Source organism: Eurosta solidaginis, chromosome 4, assembly GCF_040869045.1.
Source record: "Eurosta solidaginis isolate ZX-2024a chromosome 4, ASM4086904v1, whole genome shotgun sequence".
NCBI lineage: Eukaryota > Metazoa > Arthropoda > Insecta > Diptera > Tephritidae > Eurosta > Eurosta solidaginis.
In genome coordinates this window covers 18772152-18787200 of record NC_090322.1, presented here as the reverse complement: position 1 = coordinate 18787200, position 15049 = coordinate 18772152, and the positions used below count along the sequence as shown (strand labels likewise).

At 41.3% G+C, this 15049-nt stretch overlaps 1 protein-coding gene across 1 annotated transcript in view; it reads left to right on the top strand.

Moving 5' to 3' along the window:
- The first annotated feature begins 203 nt into the window (after positions 1–203).
- The window catches only part of LOC137248418 (zinc finger protein 721-like), a 203734-nt gene continuing 188888 nt past the window's right edge, over positions 204–15049 (top strand). Inside the window, exons 1-3 of the mRNA XM_067779356.1 lie at positions 204–1070; positions 14120–14260; positions 14344–14631. Of these exons, the coding sequence (XP_067635457.1) occupies positions 298–1070; positions 14120–14260; positions 14344–14631 (1202 nt within the window). The 5' untranslated portion in view covers positions 204–297. The remainder of the gene's footprint in view (positions 1071–14119; positions 14261–14343; positions 14632–15049) is intronic.

Here is a 15049-nt window from a genome sequence, read left to right as displayed (position 1 = left end):
TACGTCATTTTCCTTTAGCTCTTGTTTTTTCTCACTTTCATTCGCTCAACTAGTCACTTGTGACGTGGCTGCGCAGAAAGAAGCAATTTTGAAGTCGTCAATGCGCAATCTTTTTGTTTTGTAGGGTGCGATACCAGAGTAGTCGATGCAAAAATATCGACTACACATTTTCTTGGTATCGGGTAAGAAGTGTGAATATCTAATTGGTTTTACTACTATCGTTTCTGCTCTAACTCTCATTACTGATTTACTTCTGTAGTTTTAATAATTTTTACCGAAGTAGAAACATTCGCTCAAATGGATACAAGTGATCTATATATAGATTACCTCTGTCGGACCTGTATGACTAAACTGGAATCTTTCATGTCTGAAGGCAGCACTGAACCACAACACCAATCTATCTTTGAAACTATTGAGGAATGCGACGAATTACGAATAGCTGACTTGTTGTCCAGCACAATACCCCAAATAGTAGAAGTGCAGCTAAGTGACGAGCTACCAAAAAAAATTTGCTGTAAATGCTTGCACCAATTGATACGTGTATATCGGTTCCAAAAATTGTGCGTGCAATCCGACCATAAGATGCGAGAAATGATTTCTAAAAAATTGGATGATTTGAACATGTCGATGATGGAGGCAGAAATTGACGATAACGTATTACGAAACGACACAGATTCATGCCCGTTGAGCAGTTGCCAGCCCAAATGCACTGCTCAAAACTCGCTTCCAGAAATAGAAACGGCTCTTGAAGGCAAACAGCAAGCAATTGAGGTGGAATCAGCACAATGCAGTACTGCTGAGCATTTACTAAAACACGAACAATTACTGGATTGTTGTGAAAATTCGCAAGGCGAGTTAAGCGAATTTATCAAAAAGGATCCCATTGAAGATGATGAAGAAAATACTGAATATAGCGACACAACCCAACCGCAAGGCGAGTTAAGCGAATTTATCAAAAACGAGCCCATTGAAGATGATGAAGAAAATACTGAATATAGAGACACAATCCATTCAACAACCTTTCTAACCAAAGAAGAATTTACAACGGAAGAGCAAAAATTAACTGTGCCGTAAGAATTATAAGGATTATATTGCTAACTTTTTGTTTTATGTATGCATATCGCGCCTATTAGCTCATCCCCAGCCAACATAGGATACCATAAGGAGCTGCATTAGGATACCCCGAGCATGCCCGCATCATCTTAGGGTGGCTCTGAAAATGCTCGATTTGCAGCGTATTCGACGTAAAAATAGTCTTTGAAAATGTAAGAAAAAAGTAATCCTTTTTTAGAGAGACTACTTATTTTTTTGGTTCGCGTTCTTGTTGTTGTTGTAGCAGTGCTCCCCCACCTAATATTTGCGACCGATCACAAATTGTCATAAATATCCTCTAACGGGACTCCATGGAAACTTGCTGTTTCAACAGGGGCGGACCATAATGAAAGGGGTGTTAGAGGCGTTGGTTCCACATTACAATTAAAGAGATGGTTGGTGTCATGTGGGGACACATTGCAAGCGGGGCAAACATTTTGTATGTTGTCGTTGATTCTGGATAGGTCAGAGTTTAACCTGTTACAGTATCCAGAACGAAGTTGAGCTAGAGTGACTCTCGTTTCCCTGTGGAGTATGCGTTCCTCTTCCGCAACTTTTGGGTACTGTTCTTTGAGTACTGGATTCACCGGGTAATTCCTGGAAGAAAGGTCCAACGCCTGTTTGTGGAGTTCACTGAGGACCTGCTTGTGTTTTTTGCTTCATACTGCTAAGTTCTCAGGTGCCGTAGTTCCCCATAATGCTTACGGAGATGACCCCTTAAGCCCCTAGGCGGTGTTGGCTCATCAGCCAGATGTCTGTTGGGATGCCCAGGTTTCTGGTTATTCAACAGGAACTGTTTCGTTAGCATCTCATTTCTCTCCCTGATGGGGAGTATTCTCGCCTCATTATGTAGCTGGTGTTCTGGGGACTTAAGAAGACAGCCCGTGGGGGTTCTGAGAGCAGTACCTTTTTCCAGTGGGTAGTTTTTAGGCTTGGCGACCATATAGGGGACGCGTAGAATGTAATCGGCTGGCCAATTGCTTTGTATGTGGTAATGAGTGTTTCTTTGTCTTTTCCCTAAGTACTGCCAGCAAGGGATTTGAGGATTTTATTACGGCTCCGGATTTTCGGTACAATTGCGGCTGCAAGCTCACCAAAATGTAGATCCTGATCAAACGTCACACCCAAGATTTTGGGGTCAAGGACAGTCGGTAGCGTAGTGCGGTCGACATGGATGTTCAAAATGGTCGACATTTGGGATGTCCATGTTGTAAATAAGGTCGCGGAGGGTTTAGTCGGTGATAATGCCAGGTTTCGCGAGGCGAAAAAATTGGAGAGATCAGGGAGGTAGCCGTTTATTCTGTTGTAAACCTCATCGATCTGTGGGCCTGATAGATATTGATGACAATTTGTCATCGGTCGCGGCTATTAGGTGGGGCGAGCATTGCTACAACAACAACAACAACATCTGTGGGCCTGGGCCTGTGGCCATTATTTTGCAGTCATCGGCTTAGGAAACGATAGTTACTCCTTCTGGTGGCGAAGGTAGCTTAGATATGTAGAAATTAAACAAAAGTGGGGATAGGACTCCACCCTGAGGCACCCCTTGTTTAATTCTTCTTGGTTTAGATGATTCGTTTCTAAATTGCACCGATGCCTGCCGACCAACCAGATAATTTGCGGTCCACCTTTTAAGACATGGGGGAAGGTTATACCCTTCCAGGTCTTGCAGTAACGTGCCATGGTTGACCGTATCAAAAGCATTTGATAGGTCTAGCGCAACGAGTACTGTTCTATGGCGGGGGCTTTGATTTAAACCGCAATTTATCTGGGTGCTGATGGAATTTAGCGCGGTGGTGGTGCTATGAGTTTTCTGAAGCCATGTTGATGACAGGCTAGCTGCAAATTTGCTTTGAAGTAGAGTAGCAAAGTGGCTTCAAGCGTCTTGGCTACTGGCGATTGGAGAGATATCGGGAGATATGACTCTCCTATGTTAGCTGGTTCCCCAGGCTTTAGTAGCGGGACCACCTTGGCCATTTTCCATTTTTCGAGAATGAGAAAGGTAGAAAGAGACAGGTTGAAGACATGTGCTAAATATTTGAAACCCTCTTTCCCTAGGCTTTTAAGCATCGGCATGGCTATGCCGTCTGGGCCCACTGCTTTGGATGGTTTAGCATGACCGATGGCTTCCTCAACCTCTTTGGCGGTGATGGTAATTGGAGACGCGCTGAATTTATGTTTACGTGCGTGTCTATTGGCCCTCCGTCTATCGTTGTCGACAGTAGAATGCACTATATATTGTCGGCAGAAAGCTCTCGCGCATTGTTTCGCATCCGACGGGGGCAGGGGCTGATGATCGGCATTGCTCCCGACCCTACTACGGAGATTGTAGGTATGAGTGGGAGCAGTCGTATGAGTTGGTGGCGCCGTCGGGCGCGAGCAGCAGCGGGTGCTTGTTGTGGCTTGCTGAGCAGCGGGGCTGCTGGAAGGTAGTGGGGGCGCTAAGGCGTAGACTACGGGACGCCCTAGTGCGTGAACAGCAAGGAGCCACAAACGATTTATAGAAGTTGCGTGGACGTCTGGTTTTGGGATCTAGCCCAGAACAACCTGTCCGATGCAACCATCCCTTAGACGAGACACACTGACAAGAGTATGACCGTCCTAAAAAGATTCTGTTGCGGCAGATGTAGCAAAACCATTTCTCAGGACCGGGGTCGGGAGACGGACCCGGATTGGGTTCGATACCTTGCCGGATCAAGAGAATATGGAGCCGTCCCGCTGCAAGGAGCTGCTGGGAGTATGACAATTTGTGGGAGGTCCGCAACAAATTAAATGGGGTTAATGCTTTTGTTCGCACACTACAGTGACGAGGTCTCCGTTTCAGTGCTGCGTAGAATAGATTAATATTTTTCTTAGCTACAATGCATGCTCTAATTTTACCCTCCTTTGGTGCATGTAGACGGTAGCCGTCCAGCCCTAATCCGCAAACCCTGTCCCTAACCAGCCAGGGTTCTTGGATTAGAGCTATGTCCACTCCGTTTTCCGCAATGAACTTCGTTAGGTCGAGCGAGGCGGAAGCTGAATGGTGCAAATTAATCTGCACCACCGCTAGCTTCTCCCTTTGCGGAATCTGGCCTGTTAACTGGAACAAAAACTTTAAGGGAGCCCAGCCCAAACCTAACGACCCCATTAAGCTTCTTTATGGCTTTGAGCGACGTTTGATCAATTGCGATGAGTAGGGCGCTGCCCGCCCTTGTCTTAGAAGGAGCCATCGAGACCACCTGTCATTGGTGTGCCTTTAGCTCGTTGTTCTGCTTGCCCAGTAGTTTCAGTATGAACACCGTTGCCATTACTGGAGGTGGCATCCACACTGAGACCATCGGACGAAGCGATAAACTGGAGCGGAGCTCACCTCCAACTGTGATCCCGGCCAAAGAGCGCCCAAGGCGCGAACTGCCTTCGTTAAGAAATCCAGAGATTTCTTGTTGCAGCAGCCGACGACCTTGACGCCCTTCTGCCAACCCGCCCCGTCGGAGGATATCTCCTCACTGTCAGCGTTGAGCATTCTTTCCATTAGTTTGCCCTCTACAAGCAACCACCTTTCCGGCGTTATCTTCCCGTCAGGGTTGATTGTGTCGATGATGGCTATTTGTAGACCTAATGCGCAGTCGAAGCTAGCGTGAGATCTACGCTTTTTCGACTCCTCTGGTCCCTCATCGGATCGTATTCTTTTGTCGGCCTTGTGCGCCCATCGATCCGGACGAGGACGCTTGGTTAGCGTCCTTGCCCTGATCGTCTGGCGCTTTCTGGCCGTCAGAGTTAGCAGCGATAGTTGCCTTGAGCCTTGCTACTACCTTCCTGTGCTTGCTAATAAGAGACGTTTCTCTCACAGTGAGAGTGGAAGGATATTTCTTCTGCATCTTTCGAAGGTAGTAGGAAGAGTTTTTGTAGCCTTTCAGGGCTTTCTGCTCCCTTTTTGCCTTCTCTGACTCTGAACCTTTGTCCTCCGCAGTTTCTGACGTCTGGGCTTGGTCATTAAGCAAAATGCTCTCAGTCTCGGAGTCTGTTTCATCGTCGTCGCTCACCAGTGATGATAGCTCATCCTCGGTGGCGCTGACAATGGTTAGACTCCTCCACCGAGACCTAACGCTTCCCTCGGCACCAGACTCAGAACCTATTTTTGCCGTGCTCCACAGAGCGTGCTCGGACAGGGACAGAGCTCTTGTTCTCCCAGTAGCATTCGTAGACTATGTAGCCTGGGGTTTCGCTCCACAGCCTGAGAAGTCGCTGGATCTCAACGCCAGATGGCTTCTCGCCCACCATCTACCGCCGGTACTGGGGATCCGACCCCCTGCACCATAACTTTACTTCCTCCTTTGCCGCTCGTTATCGAAGACTTGAACTGAATTCGTCATCACCCTTTGAGTTTATTTCAAGTCTACCACTCCTTCCAAAAGACTCGGACTCGACCGCTCCTAACCTGGGGAGAACAGACGTCGTTGTGTGCCGCCCTTCACATGGAGAAAAGACGCACACGTGCCGTTAAGGATATGTGTGCCAGGTGCCGCCCCTAACATAGGGAAGCAGACGCACCTGACGACTTTTTGACCCGTTAGGGCTGCGTGTACCGGATGCCGCCCTTAACACGGGGCAACAGACGCATCCGTCGAACAAGAAGTGCCGTCCCTAACATGGGAAAACAGTCGCAAACTAATAGCCGTTAAGGCAAAAACAGTAGTTCTTACTTACCGCTCCACGAAGCTCGAACCATACGGGTGGAGGATGCCGGAGCCTCTCCTTTTGTATGTTCACTACTTCGCGGAAGCGGCATAAGCCCCGCACCGTGACAAGGTGCCTGCCATAGCGGAAGCACACTTATATATACATGTACACATTAAATGAAGTAGCCACACATACACATGACCAGCAGCTTGAAGCAGAGAGATTATTTCTCATACACATCACATCATCATCAGCTAAGAGCAGAAGTTGCTACCCGCACATACACTTGCATATAACTAAATTACCAAGTATGAGATACAACTGTTCCAGATGGCATGTTCGTGAAAAGTCTAGACCGTAGGAGAAAAATGTGAATGAGGCAACAGAGAGTATAAAAGCAGCGCAAGCTGAGGAATAATATTCAGTTTGATTTAAACACGCTATTAGTGAAGTATTATTGTAGTTGTGAAGTACTTCTCCCAAAGTAGTATAAATAAAGACCATTTTGCTATACTGAATACTGGAGTTATTTATTCGACAGTTCAGAGATTCGAACGATAGGAGAAGGTCCAAAACAATACAAATTTCCCAAAATTCGTTACAACATCTTCGTGTTTTTCAAATACTTTATATAATCAAGAGCCCCGTGCTTTTATATAAGTAAGTTATCCGCGAGATATACCTAAAAAGCAAACAAAAAAACTGTTCTATAATAAACTACTTCAATAATTAGAAGGTGGGGCTATTATTTCCATTGGCCCTTGTTACGTCTTTTTTGCACCCAACTCCTAAATTGATTTAACATATCTGTAAGCTATGAAAGTATACAAAACAAGTAAGGAAGGCTAAGTTCGGGTGTAACCGAACATTACATACTCAGTTGAGAGCTATGGAGACAAAGTAAGGGAAAATCACCATGTAGGAAAATGAACCTAAGGTAAGCCTGGAATGTGTTTGTATGACATGTGTATCAAATGGATGGTATTAAAGAGTATTTTAAGAGGGCCATGGTTCTATAGGTGGACGCCATTTAGGGATATCGCCATAAATTTGTTTGTACGATATGGGTATCACATGAAAAGTGTTAACGAGTATTTTAAAAGGGAGTGCGCCTTAGTTCTATAGGTGGACTTCTTTTCGAGATATCGCCATAACGGTGGACCAGGGGTGACTCTAGATTGCGTTTGTACAATATGGGTATCAAACGAAAGGTGTTAATGAGTATTTTAAAAGGGAGCGGGCCTTAGTTCTAAGGGGTGACTCTAGAATTCGTTTGTACAATATGGGTATCAAATGAAAGGCGTTAATGAGTATTTTAAAAGGGAGTGGGTCTTAGTTCTATAGGTGGACGCCTTTTCGAGATATCGCCATAAAGGTGGACCAGGGGTGACTCTAGAATTTGTTTGTACGATATGAGTATCAAATAAAAGGTGTTAATAAGTATTTTAAAAGGGAGTGGGCCTTAGTTCTATAGGTGGACGCCTTTTCGGAATATCGCCATAAAGGTGGACCAGGGGTGACTCTAGAATGCGTTTGTACAATATGGGTATCAAACGAAAGGTGTTAATGCGTATTTTAAAAGGGAGCGGGCCTTAGTTCTATGGGTGGACTCCTTTTCGAGATATCGCCATAAAGGTGGGCCAGGGGTGACTCAAGAATTTGTTTGTACGATATGGGTATCAAATGAAAGGTGTTAATGAGTATTTTAAAAGGGAGTGGGCATTAGTTCTATAGGTGGACGCCTTTTCGAGATATCGCCATAAAGGTGGACCAGGGGTGACTATAATGTGTTTGTACGATATGGGTATCAAATTAAAGGTATTAATGAGAGTTTTAAAAGGGAGTGGTGGTAGTTGTATATCTGAAGGCGGTTTCGAGATATCGACCAAAATGTGGACCAGGGTGACCCAGACCATCATATGTCGGATACCGCTATTTTATTTATATATGTAATACCACGAACAGTATTCCTGCCAAGATTCCAAGAGCTTTTGATCTCGCGCTGCAGAACTTTTTCATTTTATTTTACTTAATATAGAAGGTGCCACACCCATTTTACAAAGTTTTTTTCTAAAGTTATATTTTGCGTCAATAAACCAATCCAATTACCATGTTTCATCCTTTTTTTCGTATTTGTTATAGAATTATGGCATTTTTTTCCATTTTTCGTAATTTTCGATATCGAAAAAGTGGGCGTGGTCATAGGCGGATTTCGGCCATTTTTTATACCAATACAAAGTGCTTTCAGATAATTACGTGAACTGAGTTTAGTAAAGATATATCGATTTTTGCTCAAGTTATCGTGTCGACTGTGTATAAAAACTGGGCGTGGCTTCAACCGATTTCGCCCTTTTTCACACAAAACCGTTATCGTCCTAGAATCTAAGCCCCTGTCAAATTTCACAAGAATTGGTAAATTTTTGTTCGCCTTATGGCATTAAAAGTATCCTAGACACATTAAATGAAAAAGGGCGGAGCCACGCCCATTTTGAAAATTTCTTTTATTTTTGTATTTTGTTGCACCATATAATTACTGGAGTTGAATGTTGACATAATTTACTTATATACTGTAAATATATTAACTTTTTTTTTTTTAAATTTGACTTAAAAAAAATTTTTTTTTAAAGTGGGCGTGGTCGTTCTCCGATTTGGCTCATTTTTATTAAGCATACATATAGAAATAGCAGTAATGTTCCTGCCAAATTTCATCATGATATCTTCAACGACTGGCAAATTACAGCTTGCAAAACTTCTAAATTACCTTCTTTTAAAAGTGGCGGTGCCACGCCTATTGTCCAAAATTTTACAAATTTTCTATTCTGCGTCATAAGTTCAACTCATCTACCAAGTTTCATCGCTTTATCCGTCTTTGGTAATGAATTATCGCACTTTTTCGATTTTTCGAAATTTTCGATATCGAAAAAGTGGGCGTGGTTATAGTCCGACATCGTTCATTTTCAATAGCGATCTGAGATGAGTGCCCAGGAACCTACATACCAAATTTCATCAAGATACCTCAAAATTTACTCAAGTTATAGTGTTAACGGACGGACGGACGGACAGACGGACATGGCTCAATCAAATTTTTTTCGATACTGATGACTTTGATATATGGAAGTCTATATCTATCTCCATTCCTTTATACCTGTACAACCAACCGTTATGCAATCAAAGTTAATATACTCTGTGAGCTCTGCTCAACTGAGTATAAAAATGATCTTGTGGAAAAAGTATTTATTTATGAATGGAAAAAAGAGTGCATTCATTTCAAGCTTATACCCATGATGTAATAATAAAGGTGATGTCAACAACATAACCTCACTTTTTCTGCAGCTCTAAATGCCAGTATTTTCGTGCGTTTCAAAACTAGTAAATTTGGATTGCTTAATTTTTCCTACAAATTCTTCAAATTAATTAGATTTCTCCAAAATTTTGTTTATATTCTGTTAGAGAATATTAAGTTACGTTACTCTTTTTGGCTGAACAATTCTAGTAACGGCTTATATAGTTATAATATTTCTAAACGTGTAGTAAAATCTACTACGATCGTAGTAGAACTCAAAGGCAGTTCTGTATGATAGACAACCCTCTAAATTATGCATGCCGAACTTGTCAGAATAAGGGAAAACGTCAACGGAATGAGAACACCTGAATATTAATTTCATCATGGATACCTATATGACACTATTTTATTTTCTTTTTATTTTTCTGTATTTTCCCTTACGATTTTTTTCGCTTTCCCTCCTAATAAGATTTCAGTACTGGTACAAGTATGTCAACTATATTTTATAAAACTAACGAAATACAAGAAAAATATAATCTAGTTCATTAAAAACAAACGAGCCAGCATAATGTAAAGATAGAAGGTGGCGGAAGATTTGACAGCTGTCATATCGAACACCCTTGGTTCCAGTGAGCTCCGGGTTGTATTTTGGAAGCACACGAGAATGGGGGCCAAAAAGAGGGTCCGTTTTTGGAATAGCACTAAAAGTAATACTTTTTAAATAATGATAGAATATAGATGTAGCTTGACTTTAATGCAATTTTATAATAAAAACTATGAAATTAAGTTTACTTTATTGATTTTTGAAACGTTTGCAGCTTATCGATTTTGCTGGTAATACAGAGGTCGACTGCTAATACATTGCCAAAAATGTCGTAAAAAGGTTTCAAAAGACGTGCTTTGATATCGATATCAATAACCTGAAAGTAAAGACGTTGCTCATGTCAAAAGATGTTTGGAAAAAAAAAATACTTAAATTGTATGCTGAAAGGGTTCTGCGACAAGACTATGGATCGTACTCCTGGTCTTGGAGCGGTTGAGGGTCATTGTTCGGATTTAAATGCCGAGGCCAAAACGTGTCTTTTGAACACGCCCCTGACAGTTTTGAACGGGTATTAGCAGTATACCCCTGTCCTGTAGTATAACTTACTTAATTGGAGCTTAACCGTTTAAACGGTTATGACCATCCAACAAGGTGCGCCAGCCGCTTCTCTCTGCTAGCTGGTGCCAATTGGCCACACCAAGGGAGTTTAAATCGTTTTCCAACTGGTGCTTCCAGTGGAGTGGTGAAAAAATTTAACAACATACAAGTCGAACAAGACGATAGGTGTATACATTACGTTGGATATAACTTGAAGTTCTAAATTTCAGTCTTTATCCCGTAAACCTGAGAAGTTTCCGCTGTGAGAAGAGTCATTGTTGGCCACCCAGCATTACAATTCGACGCTCCGGTCACCTGTAGGCAGGGGTTTGGAGCCAACGGGATCATCGGTCACCAAACTACACATTTATGCAAGCCTTCGCTGGCAGTACAGATTTTAAGTAAGGTGCTACAAACTTCCCATTATTCCACAATGCCCTGGACAGACATGTGCATGGAGAGCGTTGTTTTAAACAACATTACATAGCATACATTGTTTTTGCTTTTGTGTTAACGATAAAAGATATTCCCGAAGGTTTTGGGTAACGTTATCGGTGTTGATAGTCCTTTTCCGGGTATAGATCCGGTACGTTCCGGCTGGTGCCATTAAGGTATTAGCAGGAGTATCTCGAAAACGAATTGGTGTGACCAAGTTCAGCTTTCTAGGTTATACCATCCCCCCCACACAAGCTTCTGATAGCCATACATCTGGAATGACCATCATGGATGATTTGTTTATTAATCGGTTTACTATACAAAAGTGTAATATAATGCGCCCACCTCTTAATTGATTACCCGTTCACAGGAACATTGACGGCAACGAAAAATCGGTTGACCAAAGACCGGTGTAACGATAGACATCTGTGAGGATGATGGTCCATCAGCTATATTCATCAATAGTGACATACTTACCAATCTCAAGAAACCCGCAATTGGTTACTACGGACTCGTATAAAACCAACAATCAAATTTAATCACGATCAGAAAATAACAGTTTCTACTGATTAAATTTAGAAAAGAGATATTAAGGATCACATCCACAATCACAGGGCAAGGCTGTTTAGCCTACACACGGAAAGTATGGAAATCCCTTCAACGCTAGGTGTAAGAGCTGTAATGAGGACGGTTGAGAGGCACCCTTATTCCCTGCGAGAGCTTAGCCCCAGTATTACGTCAACATAGGCCAGTTTTGTGCTATCCGATTTAAGGGTGGTATCAAAATGCTCAATAAAGGACATAAGGTTTGAACATATATTATTTGAGGTCATGCATTTAAAATTTCCGGTTCATTGACGGGAATGATGCCACCGCCCGACTGGGTCTTCGTCACGGAAAATGCTGACAATATAGCCATCCAATACGCGCGATAAATGAAGCAAAGGATGAGAGAAAGAGCTCCGAAGCGTCCGGAAAGTACAAGTTTTGTCCACGCAGTGATATATGTAAGCCATCCTTGGCGACGTGAACGCCTCGATATGAAAACAAGGAGCATTTTGCTCCGTATTTGCAATTTTCAGCCTGCACAGCGAAGCCTCACGTAATGCAATGGCAACCACATCTGAACATGAAATATCCGTCCTATCGTCACAAAACCTAGAGGAAACCTGCAGAAATATATTTAAAGCATTTATGATCGAAAACAATTTTTGACATCGCAATATCTCTTAAATGGTGGATTAAGGAAATATGTTAAATAGTGGCTACGTGTACTAATTTCAATTCATTCTAATTTTAACGAATAGTTTGACAAAATCATATTTATTGTTTGAGTTGTTGTTGCTGTTGTATTAACAGTGCTTCGCCCCACTCAATGGGCATGACCACTCAAAAATTGTTATCTAACGGGAGTCCTAGGAAACTGGCTGTTTCAACAGGGGCGTACCATAGGGAGATTGGTGTTAGAGCCGTAAGTTCCACATTACAATTGAGAAGATGGTTGGAGACACATTGCATGCAGGACATACATTACGTATGTCGGGGTTGATTCTGGACAAGTAAGAGTTTAACCTGTTACAGTACCCAGAACGAAGTTGGGTCAGGGTGACTCGTGTCCCCCTTGGTAATGTGCTTTCTTCTTATGCAAGGATAGGATATTGCATATTGTGAAGAATATTAGCGATACGAACGTTACAGAAGGTTGCAAATAAGAGGAATTTCACTAAAGTCGTTACAATATTAATAACGGGGTTCATCGGGCGTGTCCTGACAAAGGCGTTTACCGATTCTGTGTGGATTTGGCAAAGGGTCTGCTTATGCTTGCCAGGATCAAACGGCTGTATTGGCAGGTGCCGGATCTCGCCATAGTGCTTTGGAGGTGTTCCCTTAATCCCTAATGACAGCTGGTATGTTTAATTCTTTTGAGTTTTTCTGTCATAATAAAGCATAATAATTTAATAAAAAACTAAAATTTACAAATGTATAAAATAAAATAAAGTAAAATAAAATTATATGTTTTAAATAGCGAGGCAGATTCATTTGCTTTACACAATTCCTTTTATTTATTTTTTTCTAACATTGATAACTAAAACAAAATCAAATAAAATGGAAAAATTAAAGGACGGGAAGAAACGGCAGCAAGCAAAGGTAAGGGAAAGGAATGAAGAGGGAACGAAAGGAAGAAAAATTAAAAAAGAAAAGAGAATAGAGAGAAGAGAAAAAATGAGACGAGAAGAGAAAAGAAAAAAAGAAAAGGAAGGAAAGTAAACTACGCGCTTTTTCAAGGCGTCATGTCAAAACACGATTGAAATTTTTAAGAAAATAATTTTAATTCGTATAACAAAAAGCTCAATCTGACTTATAAACTATATTAAACCGAGTTTAAACCACACAACTTATTTGAAACACGAAGCCATTTTTCATCACCCACTGCCGTAATTCATATTTTTAGAAACTCACAATATAGCTGTCAAAACTGTGTTTTTGCTAAGAAAGGGTTTGGATATAAGCCGAAGATGTCCCTTAAGGCTCTTTTGCAAAACGGCAAGTTAAATTTTTTAACTCAGACTTAACCTAACATGAGGGGTTAAACTCATACATTTTTGACACATTTTTGAAATTAGCTCCAAGGCAAAGTGCACACGAGGCTACGCGTCATAGACGCTGCAGGCGAAATTTGTACGCTTTGATGACGAACACATGTATTTGAATGGAGAGCTGCATACGAGGCGTCAGCTGCATGAAAGCGACAAAGCATGGAATTTTCGTGTAGCTAAGGGTACAGCAATGTTGGTCGCTGAGCGTACGTACGCTTGAAAAAAACGAAGAACAAGATGTTTCTTTACATTTTTTTGTATGCAAATTTGTGTAATTAGTTAAAAAAATGTTACTTTAGTTAATAAAAGTGCATGAAAGGTATATTACCAAAGCGAAAAAGAGTATTAAACACCACAACAGCTTGGTTAGAGATTGTTGAAGCGTTTAAAAGGCTAAAAAGTGTTGGAAACTAGAAATCACCCTTTTCTCTAGTCCGCGGTTGTTTAAAATTGCCTTTCATAATTTACAAAGGCACGGTGATGCAAACAACGTTTAATACCTATTTTCCTTTGGTTTCGGGGACGGATATAGCTGAAGAAATTTAATTTTTTATTTTTTTTTTAATAATTGTTTGCTTTTTGTAGCGACGCTCGAAAGTAGCTTCGTGTGCAGATCTTGAGGCGTAGAGAAATTGTAGCTATATGAAAAATCTTGTACGCGTCTATGACGCGTAGCCCCGTGTGCACCTTGCCCAAAGCTAAGAAAATAACTTGCCGTTCAGCAAGTGGGCCTAAAAATACTAAAAACTTTTACGACCAGGTTTAAATTGAACATACTCCACTTTTTAGTAGCCAAAAAATTGTTAGTTTATTGACAAAATTCAAATCCTCGCTTCTTTTTAATATCAAAAAATAAACTTGTTTTTTTTTTTTTTGTCTTGATGACTTGTGTTTTTTTTTTTTTTTCAGATACAAAGACATACGTGACAAGAACTACCAATACCCGTGCGATATTTGTGGCAAACGTTTTAAAACAACATGGCACTTAAATAGACATGAAAGAAGTCATAGCGGCGAAAAGCCACATAAATGTGATTTTTGTGAAAAGCGGTAGGTTATCATAAAAATCCTAGTCTTAATACATATATTTAACCAAATTTTTTCTAACTCTATTTTTTGCCTGTGTTAAACAGATTTGCAGAAGCTTCGAAACTAAGGCAGCACACGCGTACTCATACCGGTGAAAAACCATATAAATGCAAATACTGCGCCCGGTGCTTTACGAAAAAAGACCTACTGAATAAGCATTTACTTCTACATTTGGGTGATAATATTCACAGATGTGAATCTTGTCCCCTAGCTTTTCATTTTGCTTCGGAGCTACGGTTACACTCAACTACGCATAAGGACGAAGATCCAGATACGCGTGAGCGAAATATGGCAGCTTTAAGGGAAGAAGAGGCTAAATTGAAAGTAAATAGGTAAAATGGCATTCATAAACCCCGTAGACTGTGATCTTATATTAAGGTTAATTTCTCCGTAAAGCGCGGAATCCAGGACTGGTATTCTGTTATATGATCGGTGATCGAAAACAATTTTTGACATCGCAATATCTCTTAAATAGTGGATCGGATTAAGGAAATATGTTAAATAGTGGCTACGTGTACTAATTTCAATTCATTCTAATTTTAACGAATAGTTTGACAAAATCATATTTATTGTTTGAGTTGTTGTTGCTGTTGTATTAACAGTGCTTCGCCCCACTCAATGGGCATGACCACTCAAAAATTGTCATTGAAATCCTCTAACGGGAGTCCTAGGAAACTGGCTGTTTCAACAGGGGCGGACCATAGGGAGATTGGTGCTAGAGGCCTAAGTTCCATATTACAATTGAGAAGA